The following is a 22,381-nucleotide window of genomic DNA, read 5'->3' as shown; positions in this document are numbered from 1 at the left end:
TCTCCTTCCTGAGCGGTATGACGGCTGTGTGGTCCCATGCTGTTTATACTTGCGTACTATTGTTTGTACAGATGAACGTGGTACCTTCAGGCGTTTGGAAATTGCTCCCAAGGATGAACCAGACTTGTGGAAGTCTACAATATTTTTTCTGAGGTCTTGGCTGATTTCTTTTGATTTTCCCATGATGTCAAGCAAAGAGGCGCTGAGTTTGAAGGTAGGTCTTGAAATACATCCTCAGGTACACCTCCAATTGACTCAAATGATGTCAATTAGCCTATCAGAAGCTTCTAAAGCCATGACATTATTTTCTGGAATTTTCCAAGCTGTTTAAAGGCACAGTCAACTTTGTGTATGTAAACTTCTGACCCACTGGAATTGTGATACAGTGAATTATAAGTGAAATAATCTGTCTGTAAACAATTGTTGGAAAATGTACTTGTGTCATGCCAAAACCATAGTTTGTGGAGTGGTTGAAAAACGAGTTTTAATGACTCCAACCTAACTGTATGTAAACTTCCGACTTGAACTGTAATTATTCGATAAATAATAGGCATCACAACAATGAAAAGCACATCACGACAATGTGCATTGCCAATATTCGGCTGGAGTAAAGCTCGCCTCCTTTGGACTCTGGAGCAGTGGAAACGCGGGGCACTGAAAAAGTACTCATAGCTCGACCATAAAGCTATTAAATGTACATACAGGTGAAATACTAACATAGTTACACCCAACAACAACAAAAATGTATGCACTCACTAAAACTGTAAAGTCGCTCTAGATAAGAGTGTCCGCTAAATGACTAAAATGTAAATGTAAAATGTAGTAATGGACTTATGACATTGTAACACACAATATGCACATAAGATAACTGTAAATGCACTCTGGCTCCACAAAGTCCACTTACTCTGGGCAGTGATGCACAAACACTAAAGGTGTTCAGAGGTTGTAGCAAGAAAGGTGTCCACAGGTGGTAGTCCAAGGATGGGAGAAGTCCAGAGGTGAAAGTAGCAGCACAGAGATACAGGAGCATGCACTCTCTGTGCAGCTGTAGGAAACTGAGGTCAGAGCAGCCTAAACTGGTCAGACCCAGGTAATTGCCTGCAGCTGACTGGCTAGATATGTCTGGTGATTCTGATCACCAGATGTCAACCAATCAGAGGTCAGTTGAAAAAGGTCAGGGTCAGAGTGTTCTGAAGCCAGACACCTTGGCACCGAAAGGAGGAGAGTGTCAGAGTGTGCTGCAGAAACTGCTATGTTTTGGGGGAGCCTCAGGGGTTTTCCACAGTAAACTCTTAAGTACTGAAACACAACCATCATCACAGGCCTAATGGACTTTATGGGGAGAGTAAAACTGGTTTCACGATACATTAGGAAAATTAAGGATACATTACAACGTTTTTTTAAAGATGAATTTTTTTTTTTAAGTTGGTGTACAAAACCGAAAGTAAAAGATGCAAAACCAAAACTTAAAGACGGGAAACATAGAAATAGTGCACATAGAACAGATCTATCGCTTCTTAGACATGCTTTCAATGAAAATGACAGATCTATAACTCACATTTCGATGTGAATTTTGTCACGTCGCCCAAAAAGTTACATATTGCAGCTTTAAATTAACAGTGTTGTCTATATGCAGGCAAACCATGCCGGACATTTTGTAGCCTGTGTCCCTCCAGTCAGGAGCTGTCATTCCAGTCATGGTGGTCCAAAATGTTTGACATCCCATCCGGGAAGCCTGTGCCGATGTTGCCCCATCGCTCCTGCCTTGGTGGTGATCAAGTCCATGTACCTATGGCACAGGGTTTCCACTGTGGCATCAGCACAAAAGCATTTATCAACCGGGTTTGGCAGGAACATGGGAAACAGTGGCATCGTAGAGGTCCTCTACGATGTCGGCCGTGGCACAGGCAGCTACGCAGATGGATCAGCTGACTCAGGATCCAGTTCAGCCCGTTTGATGATGACAGACAGGGCATTGAAAAGGGAGTAGGTACAGCATACCCCCAGGAGCATGAGGAGGCAGTTTGAGAGTGACCGAATACACAGAGGGCCTCCACCCCTCTTTCCTCTCCTTCTCCCTCGTGTTGGTTGCCGTTGCCCCCTAGCCTGATGTTGTGTGTTCTCTTCCGGTGGTGCCATCGCATGAGGAAGCCCAAAAATGGTGATGACCCTCTCCAGGAAAAGGTTGAAGAAGATAATGGTGGCAGAGCAGCCCAGCAGGCCGTAGATTACCACGAGGACTTTGCCCTCTGTTGTGGATGGGGCCGTGATCCCAAAACCTGTCCGAGAGGGAACTGGAAAGAGAGAAAGAGAGACGGAGAGTGAGAGTTACATCTGTCAGAGAAATCAAATTTCAGACATGATCTCTGTTATTCATTTTGATAAGATTTTGAAACTTAATCTCAGAAATCACACTATTCCAATCAGCCGTGTAGAGGCAGTTGTTGGAGTCAGAGGTCAAAGAATGTCAGGGTTGTGTGATTGTATTTCGTCATCAAACATAAACGTCAGAGCTTCTTACATCATACAGGAAGAGGCTGTGTGGTCCATTTGAGAACGGTATGATTAACTGGGAAGGTGTCCAAGGAGTCGGACCATCTCCCACGACAAGAGCCTGAAAGGAAACATATGAAAGTTGCATTTTCTTGCTCACCTTCTTCTAATTTCTTGCCAAGTTCTCCCCCAAATAGTTTCTTACCAAGTTCTCCCCTAATAGTTTCTGCCACATGTTTCCATTACGAGCAATTTTTTGGCTTCAATCACCTACACATCAGCGGCAGGAATTCTCGAGGTTAGACCACTGGGCCTCGAATACTGGAGCTGATAAGGTGAAAAAACAAGCAAATGATGTTGTTGTACCCTTGAGAAAGGCACTTAGCCCTAATTGCTCCAGGGGCGCTATACAAAGCCGACCCTGGCCGTGACCCCATTGCCTGCGGGTGTCTCAGAGGGCATGGGAATGTGCAAAAAAAACACATTTCTATTACACACTTGTGTGTAACAGGACAAATAAAAGCACCCACTCCCAGGGATTACCTTATGGAAGAGAGGAGGGAAGGATACCGCTCCAACAGATCCACAGATGATGCAATCTCTATTGCACTCCACGCTGCGCTTTCCCAACTAGACAAAAGGAACACCTACGTGAGAATGCTGTTTGTTGACTACAGCTTAGCGTTCAACACCATAGTGCCCTCAAAGCACATCACTAAGGTAAGGACCCTGGGACTAAACACCTCCCTCTGCAACTGGATCCTGGACTTCCTGACGGGCCGACCCCAGGTGGTAAGGGTAGGCAATAACACATCTGCCACGCTGATCCTCAACACAGGGGCCCCTCAAGGGTGCATGTTTAGTCCTCTCCTGTACTCCCTGTTAACTCATGACTGCATGGCCAGGCACGACTCCTACACCATCATTAAGTTTGCCGATGACACAACAGTGGTAGGCCTGATCACCGACAACGACGAGACAGCCTATAGGTAGGAGGTCAGAGACCTGGCCGTGTGGTGCCAGGACAACAACCTCTCCCTCAACGTGATCAAGACAAAGGAGATGATTGTGGACTACAGGAATAAGAAGAGGACCGAGCACACCCCCATTCTCATCGATGGGGCTGTAGTGGAGCAGGTTGGGAGCTTCAAGTTCCTTGGTGTCCACATCACCAACAAACTAACATGGTCCAAGCACACCAAGACAGTCGTGAGGAGGGCATGAAAAAACCTATTCCCTTTAAGGAGACTGAAAAGATTTGGCATGGGTCCTCAGATCCTCAAATGTTTCTACAGCTGCACCATCGAGAGCATCCTGTCTGGTTGCATCACTGCCTGGTATGGCAACTGCTCGGCCTCCGACCGCAAGGCACTACAGAGGGTAGTGCGTACGGCCCAGTACATCACTGGGGCCAAGCTTCCTGCCATCCAGGACCTCTATAACAGGCAGTGTCAGAGGAAGGCCCTAAAAATTGTCAAAGACTCCAGCCACACTAGTCATAGACTGTTCTCTCTGCTACCGCATGGCAAGCGGTACCGTAGCGCCAAGTCTACCCCCCAAGCCATAAGACTTCTGAACATCTAATCAAATGGCTACCCAGACTATTTGCATTGCCCCCCCACCCCTCTTTTACGCTGCTGCTACTCTCTGTTTATTATCTATGCATAGTCACTTTAATAACTCTACCTACATGTACATATTACCCCAATTACCTTGACTAACCGGTGCCCCCGCACATTGACTCGGTACCAGTACCCCCTGTATATAGCTTCACTATTGTTATTTTTACTGCTGCTCTTTAATTATTTGTTACTTTTATTTCGTATTATTTTATATTGTATTTGTTTGTGATTTTATTTGGTGTTCTTTCTTAAAACTGCATTGTTGGTTAAGGGCTTGTAAGTAAGCATTTCACTGTAAGGTCTACACCTGTTGTATTCGGCGCATGTGACAAATACAATTTGATTTGATTTGATCATGCAGCTTTACAATGAATTGAAAATAAAAACAATTGCCCAACGTTTAGAAAAACTAAAGTTACATTAATAACTCTAAATTAAGCATATAGGAATACCTATTTCTTTGTTAACCGCTCATCACAGAATAGCCGCATGTGCGCACTCCCTCAAATCCTTTGTAGAAAATATCCTTCCTTCATACTATAAAATAATGCCACAGAATTCTAAGCAAATCTTGTCTGCTAAATGAACTAGTGTAGCCCACAGCCATAGCCAGATAAGGATCTAACATTTACATTTGACATTTTAGTCATTTTAGCAGACGCTCTTGTCCAGGGCGACTTACAGTTAGTGAGTGCATACCTTTTTTTTTCATACTGGCCCCCCGTGGGAATCGAACCCACAACGCTGCCGTTGCAAGCGCCATGCTCTACCAACTGAGCTACACGGGGTCTCAGAGTATAGTAGTCTGTTCTTCTGAAATGGACTACATTTTCTTCATATCATGTTTCTTTAGACCTGTCTAAAATAAATCACGGTTTTATTGTGAAGGTGTAGGCTATATTACATGGATTTATTATACTTTTTTAAATGTAGATTTCCAAAGGTCTGCATCAGTGGCTTGTAGGCAATGTGTGGAAGCCAGGAGATGTTAAATGTGTTTATGTTAATTCACAGTCAATTACCGTGACACCAACAGTTATTTGCTTGGCAATCACCGGCTGACGAGATTTCGTGACCGCCACAGCCCTAGGTAGAACTCTTTGGGGTTCTATGTAGAACCCTCTGTGTAAAAGGTTCTACATGGAACTCAAAAAGGTTCTACCTGGAACCAAAAAGGGTTTTTCAAAGGGTTCTCCTATGGGGACAGCCGAAGAACCCTTTTAGGTTCTAGATAGTACTTTTTTTCTAAGCGTGTAGAGAACAATATATACTTCGTTAATCCTGCATTCAATACTAATTTCAGTTCAATAATGTTTTTCTGTGATACAATGAAGGCAGAATGTAGTTCAGATAGAGTCTGGTCAACCGTGGAGGCAATAGCATACACAACAGTATCATCGGCATACAGTGCAGGTTACACTTTTGTTACAGACAAGTCGATATTGTTCATGTAAAAAGTACAGGACCCAGAATCGACCCCTGCGGGACACCTTTCGTGATATCCAGAAAACCTAATTTAACACCATCAGTAGATACACATTGAGTTCTATCTGTCAAGTAATTTTTAAACCAGTTACATGCAGCCTGGTCTAGGCCAATTGAGGAAAACCTCAGAATTAGCATTGAGTGATCAACAGTATCGAAAGCCTTTGACAGGTCAATGAATAGGGCAGCACAATGTTGCCTTTTATCCATACAGTTAACCACAACATTTATAACTAGAGATGCAGCAGAGATAGCGCTATGACCTGGTCTAAAACCCGACTGATGTACATTTTAGAATACATTTCAAAGATAAGAAAGATCTTAGCTGAGAATTAATCAAGGATTCTAACATGTTAGCTAGGCAAGAAAGTTTAGAAATAGGGCGATAATTATTTAGGCCACAAGGGTCACCACCTTTGTGAAGGGGGAGTACATGATGGCACTCAGCACTGGACAGGGTGTGTGTTGAAGGGCCTACATCATTACATACCTAATGTACCAAGCATTATGTAAGCAGTTATCTTATTCAGGTCTTACACTGGCTCAACCTGTACCTGACCGCTAAATAGCAGGATTATGAGAGGGAGCTATAGAGAGAGGGAGAGAGGTGAGGGCAACACAGTGAAGGATTATGGGTGAGTGTGTGTGTTAGACTGTCAGGGTCTCAGGGCCACAACAGCTGATAGCTAGGCCTATTAACCTGGCCAAGAAGAGCCTCACTTTACCAATGGCAACAGAACAGGCATACCTCATTTGAATCTGTACTTAAGCTAGATGGGTTATGTTGTTGCACACAATGAACCTTGCTTCTCAGCTTCCATTTCCAAAATTCAGTCAGTACACAATTATGACATCACAATATCCCTCCACCTGCGGTGTCATGTAAATATCTTCCCACTCTGAGACTTCAAAGTCCTGTTCTCCATTGTGATGTCATAATGACACTTATTTTCTTCTCTGTTCACTTTAACATTAAGCAAGCAAAGAATATTCCTCATCATCATATTATTCCTCAAGTAAACTTCAATATCAATAGTGACAGCTTTATGTTAGCTTTTTTTCATGGCATTTCATTTAGCTTCTCAATGTGTGGGGTAACAAATTACATTATTGAAATGAATCATACGCCAACAAACCATCTTGGCTTGAACTCACTCACAGTAGGCTTTCATATTAATATGAATTCACATCAAAATGAAAATGTATAACAATAACAAGAACTCTGAGACAATGGCAGCTTAATTCTCCCATCTGAGGACAGTGACCAATCATTACATAACTCACTCACTTTGTCTGTGTGTGTAGAGATGGTCAATTTGCTAAGGTCGCGGGACAAGGACCCTGACCTGCTGTACGTGATGACGTTTCTGGTCTCTGAGGACATACCTGGCCTGCCACCAGGGGGAGGAGTCACCAGCAAGGAAGTCACTCACAACTCATCATTCAGAGTTCAAAAAGCGACATAGAGGCCTAGATGTGTGTGACTGAGTAATTTTGTATATTAAATGTTCATAATTTGTCATAACTTGTTCTCTTTTTCATTTGCAGAAGAGACTGTGTAATCTCTGCATATCAGAAGTTTGTAACGCCCTTCAGATCTCAGGAACCAATGGTAGGAAACGGCCAAACATAGGTCACACATTCTTGCACCATATCTCACCAAACACATAAGTGCAAACTGGACTACAAAGTAACTAAGTTACTGTTTTTCACTGACACATCATTGACTTGTCGCATTCCAGGACATCGGAGGATCTGAAGAGTCCCCGCCGCGCCCTCCTATTGGCATGCTTCATCCCCACGGCGATGGCCGCGTCAAACACCTCCTTCAGGTTCTTCTGGCTGTGCGCCGAGCACTCCAGGTACGCCACGGCGCCCACTTTGTCCGCCAGGGAGTGGGCGTCCACCTTGGCCACGGGCCACTCCCTCCGGCAGGCCAGCTCGATCAGCACCTTGACGTGCTTGCGCAGGTCACACTGGGTTCCCACCAGCAGCATGGGCGCGAGTGGGCAGCGGCGGCGGATCTCGGGGACCCACTTCTCCCAGACGTTCTGGACGAAGGCAGGGCTGACCACACTGAGGAGGAGGGAATCGGTGCGCGAATAGCAGAAGTGACAGAGCTTATCGAATTCACCCTGAGGAGAGAGAGAGAGAGAAGGGACATGGGGGGTTAGTGAGAGGTTGGCATTCAGCAGTAACAACACAGGGACAGTCTCATTATATGTGAACCCAAACAAATGGTGAACTGTGTATCTTGAAAAACATTGACAAACACAAGTGTAGAAGGGGAAAAAAGCGTATGGGAGAAGTTGTTTAGGCAACTATAGTTCCCCAAAACTGTCTGTTTATAGAAGACTGAAGACGACAGATGGAGAGTGGATAGATCAGCAGTGAGCATAAGAAATTCTAAAATTTCTGCTGGATACTGGAATTAATCGTCTTTAGGTTTTGCAGATCCAAGCACGGATTATGTTATATAAAATCCATCAAGGTATTACAAACATTTTCCAAAGCACCTAACCTTTGTGATTGTCACGAATTCCGCCGAGACTGCTCCTCCTCCTTGTTCGGGCAGGCTTCGGCGTTCGTCGTCCCCGGAGTACTCTGCTACCGTTTGATGTTCTCTATGTTTGTTTGGTTTTGTCTGTTTGGTGCACCTGTGTCTTATCCTGTCCTGATTATGTCACCTATAAGTTTCCTTTGGTTTTGTTTGTAGTTGCGTGTTGTTGTACGCCTGTCCGTTGGGGTTTTGGATTTTGCTATCTTGTTATTAAGTGTATTGACGCGCTGTTTGCGCATCGCTTATGTTTAGTGTTTTACGCACTGTTTTGCGTATCGCTCGCCTCCGTTGTTTGAGGCCCTTTATTTTTTTATTGTCATTTTCTGACAAGTAAAGTCTGTTTGGACTAAGCTTCTGTGTCCTGCGCCTGACTCCAACACCACATCCACCTCAAAATACTGACAGAACAACACACCATTCATGGAGTCAGCAGGAGCAGCGGCGGCGACCGAGTTGCTGGAGGATCGGGTCAGCTGCCAGGACGCCAGGATCCAGCAACTCGGCTCCGCCATGCAGGAAGTCATGAACACCCTGCGCCGATGGGAAAGGGGAGGCGTGCCCACACCTCCTCCTACAGTACCACCACCATCGGCCAGTCCCACCAGACTGGTTCCGGAATCCAGTGGGATTCGGCTCTCGCTCCCGAGGGCGTATGATGGCACAGCAGCCGGGTGTCAGGGGTTCCTCCTGCAGGTGGAACTCTACCTGGCCACCATACATCCGCCGCCCTCGGGATACGAGAGCGTGTCCGCCCTCATCTCCTGTCTCTCCGGCAAGGCGTTGGAGTGGGCCAACGCCGAATGGAGGGGAATAGACGCCGCCACCATCAGCTATGCGGAGTTCTCCCCTGAGTATGAGGATTTGGCACTCTTGTTCAGCAAGACGAGGGCGACACGATTGCCACCTCATAGGCAGGGAGATTGTGCGATAAACCTCCAGACAGGGGGCATGTGTATCCTCTGTCTCAAGAGGAGACGGTGGCTATGGAGACATACATAGCTGAGTCCCTGAAACAGGGATACATACGGCCCTCCACTTCCCCTGCGTCCTCAAGTTTCTTTTTTGTGAAAAAGAAAGATGGAGGTTTGCGCCCGTGTATTGATTATCGTAGTCTCAATCAGATCACTGTGAAATACAGTTACCCTCTTCCTCTGATTGCGAGTATGACTGAATCATTACGCGGGGCGCGGTTCTTCACAAAACTGGATCTCAGGAGCGCTTATAACTTGGTGCGCATTAGGGAGGGGGATGAATGGAAGACAGCATTTAGTACCACCTCAGGTTATTATGAGTATCTTGTCATGCCATACGGGTTAATGAATGCTCCTTCAGTCTTCCAATCATTTGTGGACGAGATCTTCCGGGACCTGCATGGGCAGGGAGTGGTAGTGTACATTGACGACATATTAGTGTACTCTGCTACAAGTGCCGAGCATGTAGCCCTGGGACGCCGAGTGTTGGGTAGACTGTTGGAGCATGACTTGTATGTCAAGGCAGAGAAATGTCTGTTTTTCCAGGAGTCCATCTCCTTCTTGGGTCATCGGTTGTCCGCGTCAGGGGTGAAGATGGAGATTGACCGTGTGTCAGCCGTGCGTAACTGGCAAACCCCAACCACTGTGAAAGAGGTGCAGCAGTTTTTGGGTTTTGCCAATTACTACCGGAGGTTTATCCGGGGTTTTGGACAGGTAGCAGCTCCCATTACTTCCCTGCTGAAGGGGGGCCCGGTGCGTTTGCAGTGGTATGCTGAGGCGGACAGGGCGTTTTGTAAACTGAAAGACCTGTTCACCTCGGCTCCGGTGCTGGCGCACCCGGACCCCGCTTTAGCGTTCCAGGTAGAGGTGGACACGTCAGAGGCCGGTATTGGGGCAGTACTGTCGCTAAGCTCCGTCCCTGCGCTTTTTATTCTAAGAAGCTCAGCCCGGCGGAGCGTAATTATGATGTAGGGGACAGGGAGCTGTTAGCCGTGGTTCAAGCCCTAAAGGTGTGGAGGCATTGGCTTGAGGGGGCTCAACACCCTTTTCTCATTCCGACCGACCATCGAAACCTGGAGTACATCTGGGCAGCTAGGAGATTAAACCCTCGTCAGGCTAGGTGGAACATGTTCCTGACCCGGTTAGTTTTTAAGATCACGTACATCCCAGGGTCCCAGAACGGTAAGGCAGACGCCCTGTTCCGGCGGTATGACACAGAGGAGAGGTCCATTGAGCCCACTCCCATACTGCCGGAGTCTTGTCTGGTGGCACCGGTGGTATGGGAGGTCGATGCGGAAATTGAGCGGGCGTTACGCACCGACCCTACTCCCCCAGAGTGTCCAGTGGGTCGGACGTACGTGCCGCTCGAGGTCCGTGATCGGCTCATTTATTGGGCTCATACGTCACCCTCCTCTGGACATCCAGGTATTGGCCGGACAGTGCACTGCCTTAGTGTTAAATACTGGTGGCCAACATTGACTAAGGACGTGAGGGTTTATGTCTCCTCCTGCTCGGTGTGCGCTCAGTGTAAGGCGCCTAGACACCTGCCCAGGGGGAAGTTACAACCCCTGCCCGTTCCACCATGGCCGTGGCCTCACCTCTCGGTGGACTTTGTCACGGACCTTCCCCCCTCCCAGGGGAATACCACTATTCTGGTCGTTGTGGATCGGTTCTCTAAGGCCTGTCGTCTCATTCCTATGCCGGGTCTCCCTACTGCCCTACAGACGCTGAGGCTTTGTTCATCCACGTCTTCCGGCACTACAGGGTTCCCGAGGATATAGTGTCTGATCGGGGTCCCCAGTTCACCTCTAGAGTCTGGAGGGCGTTCATGGAACGCTTGGGGGTCTCGGTTAGCCTTACCTCGGGTTATCACCCGGAGAGTAATGGGCAGGTGGAGAGAGTAAACCAGGATGTGGGTAGGTTTCTGAGATCCTATTGCCAGGGCCGGCCGGAGGAGTGGTCGGGGTATATCCCCTGGGCAGAGATGGCTCAGAACTCTCTCCGCCACTCCTCTACTAACCTGACCCCTTTTCAGTGTGTGTTAGGTTATCAGCCGGTTCTGGCACCATGGCATCAAAGCCAGATCGAGGCTCCTGCGGTGGATGAGTGGTTTTGGCGCTCGGAGGAGACGTGGAACGCTGCCCATGTCCATCTGCAGCGGGCCATCCGCAGGCAGAAGGCGAGCGCCGACCTCCACCGCAGTGAGGGTCCAGTCTACACCCCTGGAGATCGAGTCTGGCTCTCGACTCGAAACCTGCCCCTTCGCCTGCCCTGCCGGAAGCTTGGCCGGCGGTTTGTGGGGCGATTTAAAGTCCTGAGGACTTGCAACTGCCCAATGACTATCATATTAACCCCTCATTCCATGTGTCTCTCCTCAGGCCGGTGGTAGCTGGTCCACTCCAGGAGAGTGAGATAAGGGAGACCCCTCCGCCCCCACTGGACATCGAGGGGGCTCCGGCGTACTCAGTACGGTCCATTGTGGATTCGAGACGTCGGATGGGGGGTCTACAATATCTCGTGGAGTGGGAGGGATACGGTCCGGAGGAACGGTGCTGGGTGCCTCGGAGGGACATTTTAGATCCATCCCTCCTGACTGAGTTCCATCGTAGTCATCCTACGTGCCCTGCTCCACGTCCTCCTGGCCGTCCCCGAGGCCGGGGTCGGCGCACGGCTGGAGCCGCGCGTCAAGGGGGGGGGGTACTGTCACGAATTCCGCCGAGACTGCTCCTCCTCCTTGTTCGGGCAGGCTTCGGCGTTCGTCGTCCCCGGAGTACTAGCTGCTACCGTTTGATGTTCTCTATGTTTGTTTGGTTTTGTCTGTTTGGTGCACCTGTGTCTTATCCTGTCCTGATTATGTCACCTATAAGTTTCCTTTGGTTTTGTTTGTAGTTGTGTGTTGTTGTACGCCTGTCCGTTGGGGTTTTGGATTTTGCTATCTTGTTATTAAGTGTATTGACGCACTGTTTGCGCATCGCTTATGTTTAGTGTTTTACGCACTGTTTTGCGTATCGCTCGCCTCCGTTGTTTGAGGCCCTTTATTTTGTATTGTCATTTTCTGACAAGTAAAGTCTGTTTGGACTAAGCTTCTGTGTCCTGCGCCTGACTCCAACACCACATCCACCTCAAAATACTGACAATGATGTATTTCACTTCAAGGTTCACACACAAACAAACCAGTTTCACAACAACACATTTCAGTAATCGCTTTAAAGGTCAATGCAAAACAAGCAGGCAGAATGTCAGTGGAAAATAAATGGTGGTGATAATCTTTCCATAACAAACTGTGTGAGAGAAGTCTGTTTATGTTGAGCAGTAACCTCCTCTTTTATATCATACTGATCTCCCAAATTAACACCGTGGAGCCACAGAGCTTTGGGTAACAAGGGCCTGCCACATCCTTGAGTACACAGATTAAGGCTGGCAGAAACGTGACACAAACCCCTCTCTCTTTAACCCTTTACAGAAGTCTGACAGGGAAAGGTACTTTTTTATATTCAGGAGCCTCTGAGTGGAATAGTCTTTTCACACACTTTTCCTTTCCAAATCATACTTTTGCCTTAAGTGTTTGCAAACTGAGGTGATGGTGCAGAGATATCGGCTAACATACAAAATGGATCAATCTTGCTGAGCGGGGAGTGACTTTGTTTAATTAACAGGGTAATTCTCAGGAAACCAGTTTTTAAATGTCTGTATCAAATTGAGTTACAAAACCATGATGCATCTGCAAAAATCAACTATCATTCTGCAAAAATCAACTATCATTCTAAGGACTAAGATCTTTAGTTTAGTATTTTAAATGTTCGGATCATTTTATTTAAAACATTATTTAGAAAAACCTAACTTATTTGAATAAAACAAAATATGTTGCTGTAGTTTATTCATAAATCATAAAAATTGTATACTAGTTGAAGTTTACATTAAACTATAATATGTATTACGTACGAACACAGTGTCTGTGGACATGTGTCTCATTACCGTAACACTTTGTCAAGTTCCTGTAAAAACTAAATCAAGTTTAATTCACCCATGATGGATCATCTAGAGGAGTAGTCCTTAGATGAGCACGAGTTAAGTTAATGTATTCGCTTATATGCCTTCAGAAAAGGTTCTTATTCTCAAACACCCCCTTTACCCCACTTGGCCTTCTCATTACCGAAACGGTTAAAGAGCTCAAATTGGGAAAAAGTCAGATTTCATTTAATAATAATTGTATAATTTCATTAGACATATTTTTATTTTCAGTGTTTTGTTTAACTCAGGTATTTTCATTAGGGGAGCAATCTAAAAATATATATTAGAAATATAGATTTTTTTACTACTTTTTTGGACTTCGAAAACTGTTGATGTAATGAGGTAATGAGAATTTTGTGAAAATATTGTTAAAATGCATATCTGATCAAAAAACATAATAATAATTATGAAATAGATAAGTACAGATCCTAATCTCAGTGATTCAAAAGGACATTTCGTGAAAAATGACAATTTTTTTACAGTTTCATGAGAATGACACAACAGCCATTGCAGCATTTGATATTGTTTATCTCAGGCTTTCTCAGGGTGCGGTATATGTTCTCCTGCTATGAAAGTGCATATATGTATAGTAAGTGTTTGTTGACTTTATCTGCCTGTGTTTGCCCCAGCTCTCTGTGGCTGTGAGAGTGGGAGATTTAGAAGTTGTGTACAAAGTGGACAAATCCATGCAGCCCTAAGACAACTGTGTGGAGTTCACTACAATGCATTTACGCTGGGAAGTGTTTGGCCCTTGTGTTCATTCCAATGTTTGTGAACTCCACACTCAAACAAACACGGTCAAGTCTTCTTAGGCAAAACAACTTGGATGTTGTGATTGTGTTTACAGTACTAGCAGTGCCCTGCTCAATTGTTTCCATGGAAATGTATTCTTCAGCCTCACGTATCCATGGTGACCAATTCCAACTGGGGACTCCACCTTTCAGCTGAGGAATCAGCCAATGGCTAAATAAAGAACTATGGTGGGAGTGGTTTTGACCTGGGCCTTCCCTTAGCCATTCATCTCTTCTCTGTTCCTCATTTACACTGTCTATCAACAAGTCTACTGTATCATCAGAAAATATGAAATAGTTAGCATTTTCCAGTAAGGGAAGAATGACATATTCCAAAACGTTTCTTTAAAATACATGACAGTTAGATATAATATTGATTAACTTTCTTACTTTACACTTTACAGTACCTGGGTAGATCTGATTACTTTTCTTCAAGACTAGAAGCTTATGAATAAGGCTGATCATGTTATTTCATTTAAAAGCAAATTAAAATGTTTAAGCAATGTGCAACTCCATACTACAGCTGTAAATGAAGTTGACAAAACACCCGTTCAACCATCACAGACCAGTGAAGCCTCTGATATGCATGTGTCCTGTGATGGCCTACACGAAATAATCTGCACAATCCTGTGAGGGAGCATAGGAGACATGAATAGATGTGTGTCATGACGATGATGCTGTGTGAGAGAGAGAGAGAGAGAGAGAGAGAGAGAGAGAGAGAGAGAGAGGGAGAGAGAGAGAGAGAGAGCAGAGAGAGAGAGAGAGAGAGAGAGAGAGAGAGAGAGAGAGAGAGAGAGAGAGAGAGAGAGAGAGAGAGAGAGAGGATAACATGGGGTGTGGGATTATTGGCACACATACTGTACCTCATAAAATGTAACCTTTTGCAGTTTAGAGCACAGGTGCTCACAGTTAGACATGATTTAGACCAGTGTGATGCGTAAGGTAGTATAGCTACAGGTGAATTGTTGAACTGTTTGTGAAAAATAAGTGTTTTGCTGTTTGCATGTTTTCTTTTCAACACATGTCATTGTGCTGCCTTACAAAGCTCTCTGTAGTTGTATGGTTACTTTATTCTTCCTTTGGATCATACCAAATGGATGAACATAGTAACTGTATTCCATGGCAGAGGTCAGAGGTAAAAAATAGCTAGACTAGAGATCAAACACTGCTGCAGCATGTCTGTTTGAATTCTATGAAATCAGGAGGAAATAGGATCCAAGAGGATTCGACAGCACAACAGATTACCATGAGAACTTTCACAATTGTATGTCAGTGATTTGATGACTGTATGGGCATCGGATTTAAACCTTTAGCTGACCCAAGAGGCATGAAATGAATGAAATAAAATTGCATTCTGTGAACAATTTGTCCTGTTGTTTTTAATGGAGCGGAGTGGGCTCTTACTCCTAAAGTGTTTAATTACAGCCTTCAGACTGATAGATACAACACTACAGGGTTAGACTAAGGACCAAGGGAGAAGAAGACAAGACAGTTCCATAACGAACCATTGATATCGTTCCAGAACTTTATTTTGGCCAGTTGTATGCATCTACCAGGAGGGCCTTGTGTATGCTGGTTTTTGGTTTTTCCTTTCAATTAAGACCTAGACAACCAGGTGAGGGGAGTTCCTTACTAATCAGTGACCTTAATTAATCAATCAAATACAAGGGAGGATCAGAAACCCACTGACACTCGGCCCTCCGTGGAACGAGTCTGACACGTGATCTAAACAAACAAGTAGGGAGACATTGCACTAATGAAGTCCTACCAAGGCCTCAGTTGAGCACGGGTTCTCCAGAATGTGTTGTCAGGGAGTGGCGAGACAACATTTCCATACTAATTGCTCCAGCCAAGTTGTCATTTGACAGCTATTTAAGTCATTTAGCAGACACTCTTATCCAGAGCGACTTACATGAGCAATTAGGGTTAAGTGCCTTGCTCAAGGGCACATCGACAGATTTTTCACCTAGTCGGCTTGGGGATTAGAACCAGCGACCTTTCGGTTACTGGCACAACGCTCTTAATCACTAAGCTACCTGCTGCCCGACAGACACAGTGCCCCTCTCACCACCATACCCCTTGAACATTTACAGAGGCCAAAAAAACACAACCAACTGGATAGAACTGGTCTGCCGACAGCAAATGCAGTGGAAGAGCAGGATAAAGACTAAAAGAATAGTAGGAAGCCAAGAGGACCCAAAGACAAGACTGCTGCCAGTTATCAGGTGAGTTATGTTGCTTTTAGACAGATCATTGCATTGGATTTAACTGATATTAGGGGAGACCGGGGCAGATTGTCACTTTCTACTCTGGTGTGTATTTCTCAGTACCAGTATATCTTAGAATACTATTTTCAACAGTAATAGAAAGACCAAGGTATTGGGTTGAAATGGGGACCATTTTATCATCTCATTCCAACATGGAATTATTAGCCATCAAACACACTGGCGTGGTTGGATGTCACACAATACGGTGTTGGTTGTTAACAATGTTTTCTAGCAGTTTATTACTTTTGTAACAAGAAATAAAGCAATGTAGCTTAGTCTTAAAAATAGTCATGCCTTTCTATTATCGATGGAAATTCCTAACATAATTCAGCATTTTTATGCCTTGAGAACAACATGACATTAAGTAAATTGTTTGCACATGCATCTCTGGGTGTGACAAATGTGAGAGGCAAGGAAGGGTAGTGTGGTCGAAAACAAACCTTTGCTGATAATGCCGTGATGATAAGAAGTCCGCCGACACTGTACTTTGTTTATAAAGGTTTATTATAACAAAGAGTTTCAGCGTCAGTTTTACAGATACCTGCAGATATCTGAAGAACAGCAGGAGCCAATTCTGTAATTCGCTATTCTTCCCCCTCCTGTTCAAGACATGGTATTTATATCATATATGACATAGTATGGCGTGATTCTAATATCCAATCCCTGGCCTTTTTCACATCTCTCCCCATATCCTTTTTTCCAGGAACTTTAGTAATGCTTTCCAGATGTTTCAGCAAAGTAGAGTAAAGTTCATCTGTTACACCATTTGCAACATCAGCAAAATCCTAGAGCCAAGTTTCCTCTAACACACTTTTTGCAAAGGTCAGCACAATCACAGACTCTAAGACACTACAGTAGGTTATTCATCTTTTAATTTATTATATCTTATAAATTCAAAAGGTAAGCCTAAATATATTATTTTATGTCACTGATATAGGGAAATTGCATTTTGTTTGTATGTGTCAGGTGGTCAGAATATTGCTTTTTCCAGAAATTAATATTGACAGTAGCCTAACTCTTTATTTGTTTCATCTGATCAATATTGGTTAAATTAAACGTGGGTTAAAGGATGGAGTTATAATTCAAATTAACTGACAAGGTATGGATGGATGATTTAAAACGAATGGTAGGAATTTAGCACTTTGACAGGCAAGAGGGCCACTCACGCGCCGACTGGTCACCATCAGGGCATTCCAGTCCTCCATCCTGACGGTATCCTAATGTTAAGTCTTCACCTGTCCGGTAGGCGAGTTCCCTGGGTGTGCGTTACAGCTTCACGGGGGCTGTTAAGTAACATGAAAGCAATATTCTATCAAAAGTATACACAAAAATTGAAATAAGTGTGTAGCCTATTTTGCCCAACCTTAAAAATTTAAATAAAATTAGGTTGTAGATGTCGCACGTAGGTAACACCTCCATTGAAGTCATTAAAGTGTAATGAATTGTAGCCTAGTTGTAGGCCTATCAACTATTAATTGAGAGGTTGGTTTTATGTAAATCATATTCGATTATGGAACTTATCTAAGTTTTTGAAATCATGTCATCCTTTTTATCATTGAAACTTCAGAAACCTAATTCAGAATGCCATTGAACATGGATGGTGACTATGGCTACGGCAGCGTGGCATTTAGCACTTGTCGGGCAGTCTGGGTTGCTCTGAGATGGTCCAGCTGGTGATCACGGACCCTGAACCAGAGACCCCGAAATGGCAGCCATGGCTAAGGAGCAGCTGGAGCTCGAAGCGGGGGGCCAGGGGTGGAGGAAAATATGCTCCCACCTAGTGCTGGTCTTCTGGTTGGGTTGGCTGGCCTTGCTGGGCGCCTCTATCGGTGTTATAGTGCAGAGCCCCCGGCCGGTCGCACCGTGGTTACTGTGGTGGCAGAGGGTGCTGATCTACAGCCCTCACTGTTCATGGACGCCCAGAACGAAGTGCCAGGTGCTATCGATGGTGAATCAAATTGGGGTCATTGGACCTAAACACCCGAGAATACAGTAGCTGCACTATATAGACTACATACAAAAGTATGTGGACACTCCTTCAAATTCGTGATTTGTTTTTTTTAGCCACACCATTTGCTGACAGGTGTATGAAATCGAGCAGACAGCCATGCAATCTCCCTAGACAAACATTGGCAGTAGAATGGCCTAACTGAAGAGCTCATTGACCTTAAACGTGGCACCGTCATAGGATGCCGCCTTTCCAAAATATCAGTTTGTCAAATTTCTGCCCTGCTAGATCTGCCCCGGTCAACTGTAAGTGCTGTTATTGTGAAGTGGAAAATTCTAGGAGCAACAACGGCTCTGCGGCAAAGTGGTAGGCCACACAAGCTCACATAACAGGACCGCAGTGTGCTGAAGCGCATAGCGTGTACAAATCATCTGTCCGGACCTCCCGAGTGGCGCAGCGGTCTTAGGCACTGTCCCAGTGTTGTCCAGGTTAGGGGAGGGTTTGGCCGGGGGTGCTTTACTTGGCTCATCGCGCTCTAGCGACTCCTTGTGGCGGGCAAGGCGCCTGCAGGCTGACCTTGGTCGTCAGTTGAACGGTGTTTCCTCCGACACATTGGTGCGGCTGGCTTCCGGGTTAAGTGGGCGGGTGTTTAAGAAGCGTAGTTTGGCGGGTCATGTTTCGGAGGACGCATGACTCGACCTTCTCATCCCGAGCCTGTTGGGGAGTTGCAGCGACGAGACAAGATCGATAAAGGGGGTAAATTACACACACAAACATTCTGTCATGGGTTGCAACACTCACTACCGAGTTCCAAACTGCCTCTGGAAGTAACGTCAGCACAAGAACTGTTCGCTGGGAGCTCTGTGAAATGGGTTTCCATGGCAGAGCAGCCGCACACAAGCCTAAGGTCACCATGCGCAATGCCAAGCGTCGGCTGGACGGTGTAAAGCTCGCCACCATTGGTGTCTGGAGTAGTGGAAACACGTTCTCTGGAGTGATTAATCACACTTCACCATCTGGCAGTCCGATGGACGAATCTAGGTGTGGTGGATGACAGACGAATGCTAACTGCCCCAATGCAACTGTAAAGTTTGGAGGAGGAATAATGGTCTGGGGCAGTTTTTTCATGGTTCAGGCTAGGTCCCTTAGTTCCAGTGACGGGAAATCTTAACGTTACAGCATACAATGACATTCTAAAAGATTCTGTGCTTCCAACTTTGTGGCAACAGTTTGGGGAATGCCCTTTCCTGTTTCAGCATGACAATGCCCCGTGCACAAAGCGATGTCCATACAGAAATGGTTTGTCGAGATCGGTGTGGAAGAACTTGACTGGCCTGCACAGAGCCTTGACCTCAACACAATCAAACACCTTTGGGCAAAAACCAAGCCATGAGGTCGAAGGAATTGTCCGTAGAGCTCCGAGACAGGATTGTGTTGAGGCACAGATCTGGGGAAGGGTACCAAAACATTTATGCAGCATTGAAGGTCCCCAAGAACACAGTGGCATCCATCATTCTTAAATGGAAGAAGTTTTGAACCACCAAGACTCTTACTAGAGCTGGCCACCGAACTTAGCAATCAGGGGAGAAGGGCCTTGATCAGGGAGGTGACCAAGAAACCGATGGTCACTCTGACAGAGCTCCAGAGTTCCTCTGTGGAGATGGGAGAACCTTCCAAAATGACAACCATCTCTGTACCACTGCACCAATCAGGCCTTTATGGTAGAGATGCCAGACAGAATCCACTCCTCAATCAAAGGCACATGACAGCCTGCTTGGAGTTTGCCAAAAGGCACCTAAAGGACTCAGACCATGAAACCAAGATTTAACTCTTTGGCCTGAATGCCAAGTGTCACATCTGGAGGAAACCTGGCATCATCCCAACTTTGAAGCATGGTGGTGGCAGAATTATGCTGTGGGGATATTTTTCAGCGGCAGGGACTGGGAGACTAGTCAGGATCGAGGGAAAGATGAGCGGAGCAAAGTACAGAGATCCTTGATGAAAACGTGATCCAGAGAGCTCAGGACCTCAGACTGGGGGCGAAGGTTCACCTTCCAACAGGACAAGGACCCTAAGCACACAGCCAAGACAACACAGGAGTTGCTTCGGGACAAGTCTTAATATCCTTGAGTGGCCCAGCCAGAGCCCGGACTTGAACCCAATCGAACATCTCTGGAGAGACCTGAAAATAGCTGTGCAGCGACGCTCCCCATCCAACCTGACAGAGCTTGAGAGGATCTGCAGAGAAGAATGGAGAAACTCCCCAAATACAGGTGTGCCAAGCTTGTAGTGTCATACCCAAGAAGACTTGAGGCTGTAATCAGTGCCAACGGTGCTTCCACAAAGTACTGAGTAAAGGGTCTGAATACTTATGTGATATTTCAGTTTTTATTTTTAATACATTTCCAAAATAATTAACCTGTTTTTGCTTTGTCATTATAGGGTATTGTGTGTAGATTGAGGAAAAAAACAACTTTAATCCATTTTAGAATAAGGCTGTAACATAACAAAATGTCAAGGGGTCTGAATACTTTCTGAATTCACTGTATGTGTTGGATTGCATAAAGGCAACCACTCCACAAAACCACATTTTAAAGCATATTTATTGTGCAGTGAAGTCACACACCTGCACACAAATACTTGAAGTAGGCGTCATTTCCTGACAATGTGATGCAATCACTTCACAGACATGTGTAAGCCTCCAATGTTAGTGTCACATGAAGAAATAGCTTCAGTATGGAATTGAAGGGCGGAATACCCATTAAGATAAAAAATGCATTAACATTAAAGGAACTTTTGTGATAATATAACAGAAAACACTATAACAGAAAACACATAATAAAACATGGCTTATCCTGAGATAAGACTCATTAGAGACCATAAACATTATTTTATTTTTTTGTAAGCAAATAAAATCTACCGATAGTTTAAAGGTGTAATCTGTGATAGCTACATACATTTTTGGACTTTTAAAATTAATTATATACCAATTGATTCTTGAAGAATATAATGTATGCCTCATGATCTTAGTTCAACTGTCCTACCCCTTCAGAAACCAAAGTAAGCTTTTTTCACGCCATTGTTTGTAAACAATGTAAATGTAAGCAAACACTGTATATAGTCAAAACATAGTTACATTTATCATTTTGAGCACCTGGAGAGGATGGTATGGAGAGGGGAGGAATGATCGCTGAGATCAGAGATTAATCTTATGGTGTCTGAGAAATGTCTTGTTTTCACCCAGACGTAAGTGTTGCCTGGCACCAGTTCAGGGGAGCTGCGCTGGTCGGGGAATGTGAGGGGAAGGCAGGGCGTTGACATGGCCACGGTGTTTACCATCACGATGGACCGCTCGTTCATCCTCAGACACACTCTCCACTTTCCCTAGCAGAACTGGACACACTTTAGTTCGGCGTTGTGAAGTGATTGAAATGCTTCCCACTGTTCTTGCTAAAGGTCAAAGTATTGAGTCATGTGGAATCTGGAGAGTTCTAGCTATTAGAATGATGGGTTTTAGCCCATTAATTCCTTGAATCAACAGATTGAGCAATGAAGAGAGATTACTTAGAGGGTGACTTCAATAAACCTATAATTTTCAGGACACACTGTGACTTGAATTACGCAATTCATGTTCCACATTTAAATAATAAAACAAGCATGAAATTCAAATGAACAAACCCCCCGTTATTTTCAATACGTAAGTTAAACAAATAATTATTTTGGGATGTGTTTATTTTGTTATGTGTCCTCAAAATCAGACACAAACAAAATACATGTGGCTCATTGTCCTTTTGTATGAAATTGTGCAAACTCTGAAACATAACACGGTGCGATGCGTGTTCGGATACACTTGGCTCAGGAGCCGGCAGCCTTGATGGCTCGATCGAAGTGGCTATCCGACGGCCTAATTAGCCCCTGTCCCCTTGAAAATGTTCACTCCCTCAACTTTAGAACACTTGTGCATATTGAGGAGGCATGTGTGAACGCGCAAATGGAGGGGCGAGGGGAATGGGAAGGGAGTGATTTGGGATAAAATATGGAGACAAAACGTAGATTCATGTGCGTCACCACTGCGCTGTTCTCACAGACTACCTGCTTTTTTAAACTGCCGACGTGCTGAGCATAAATATAGACTTCCATGCAACTTCCTGGGGATTGCACTAGGAGTCGGGACCCACAGTTTGAGTGTTAGACTTTTAACATTGGAGCATTGTTAAAAAAAAATTATTATTA

General features: G+C 45.0%; 1 protein-coding gene across 1 annotated transcript; it reads right to left on the bottom strand.

The window, feature by feature from the left end:
- Positions 1 to 1,180: 1,180 nt before the first annotated feature.
- LOC311105735 (rho-related GTP-binding protein RhoU-like) lies at positions 1,181 to 21,508 on the bottom strand (the record flags this gene model as incomplete). The annotated part of the gene is made up of 4 exons (XM_084147947.1): positions 1,181 to 1,204; positions 2,170 to 2,294; positions 7,318 to 7,735; positions 21,389 to 21,508. The coding sequence occupies 4 exons, from the start codon at positions 21,506 to 21,508 to the stop codon at positions 1,181 to 1,183; spliced, it is 687 nt and encodes a 228-aa protein (XP_084004073.1).
- Positions 21,509 to 22,381: the final 873 nt, after the last annotated feature.

This window comes from Coregonus lavaretus, assembly GCF_964263955.1.
Source record: "Coregonus lavaretus genome assembly, chromosome: 30".
Taxonomy (NCBI): Eukaryota; Metazoa; Chordata; class Actinopteri; order Salmoniformes; family Salmonidae; genus Coregonus; species Coregonus lavaretus.
Note: the sequence above shows the minus strand (reverse complement) of the source record. Positions and strands in the feature narration are given on the sequence as shown.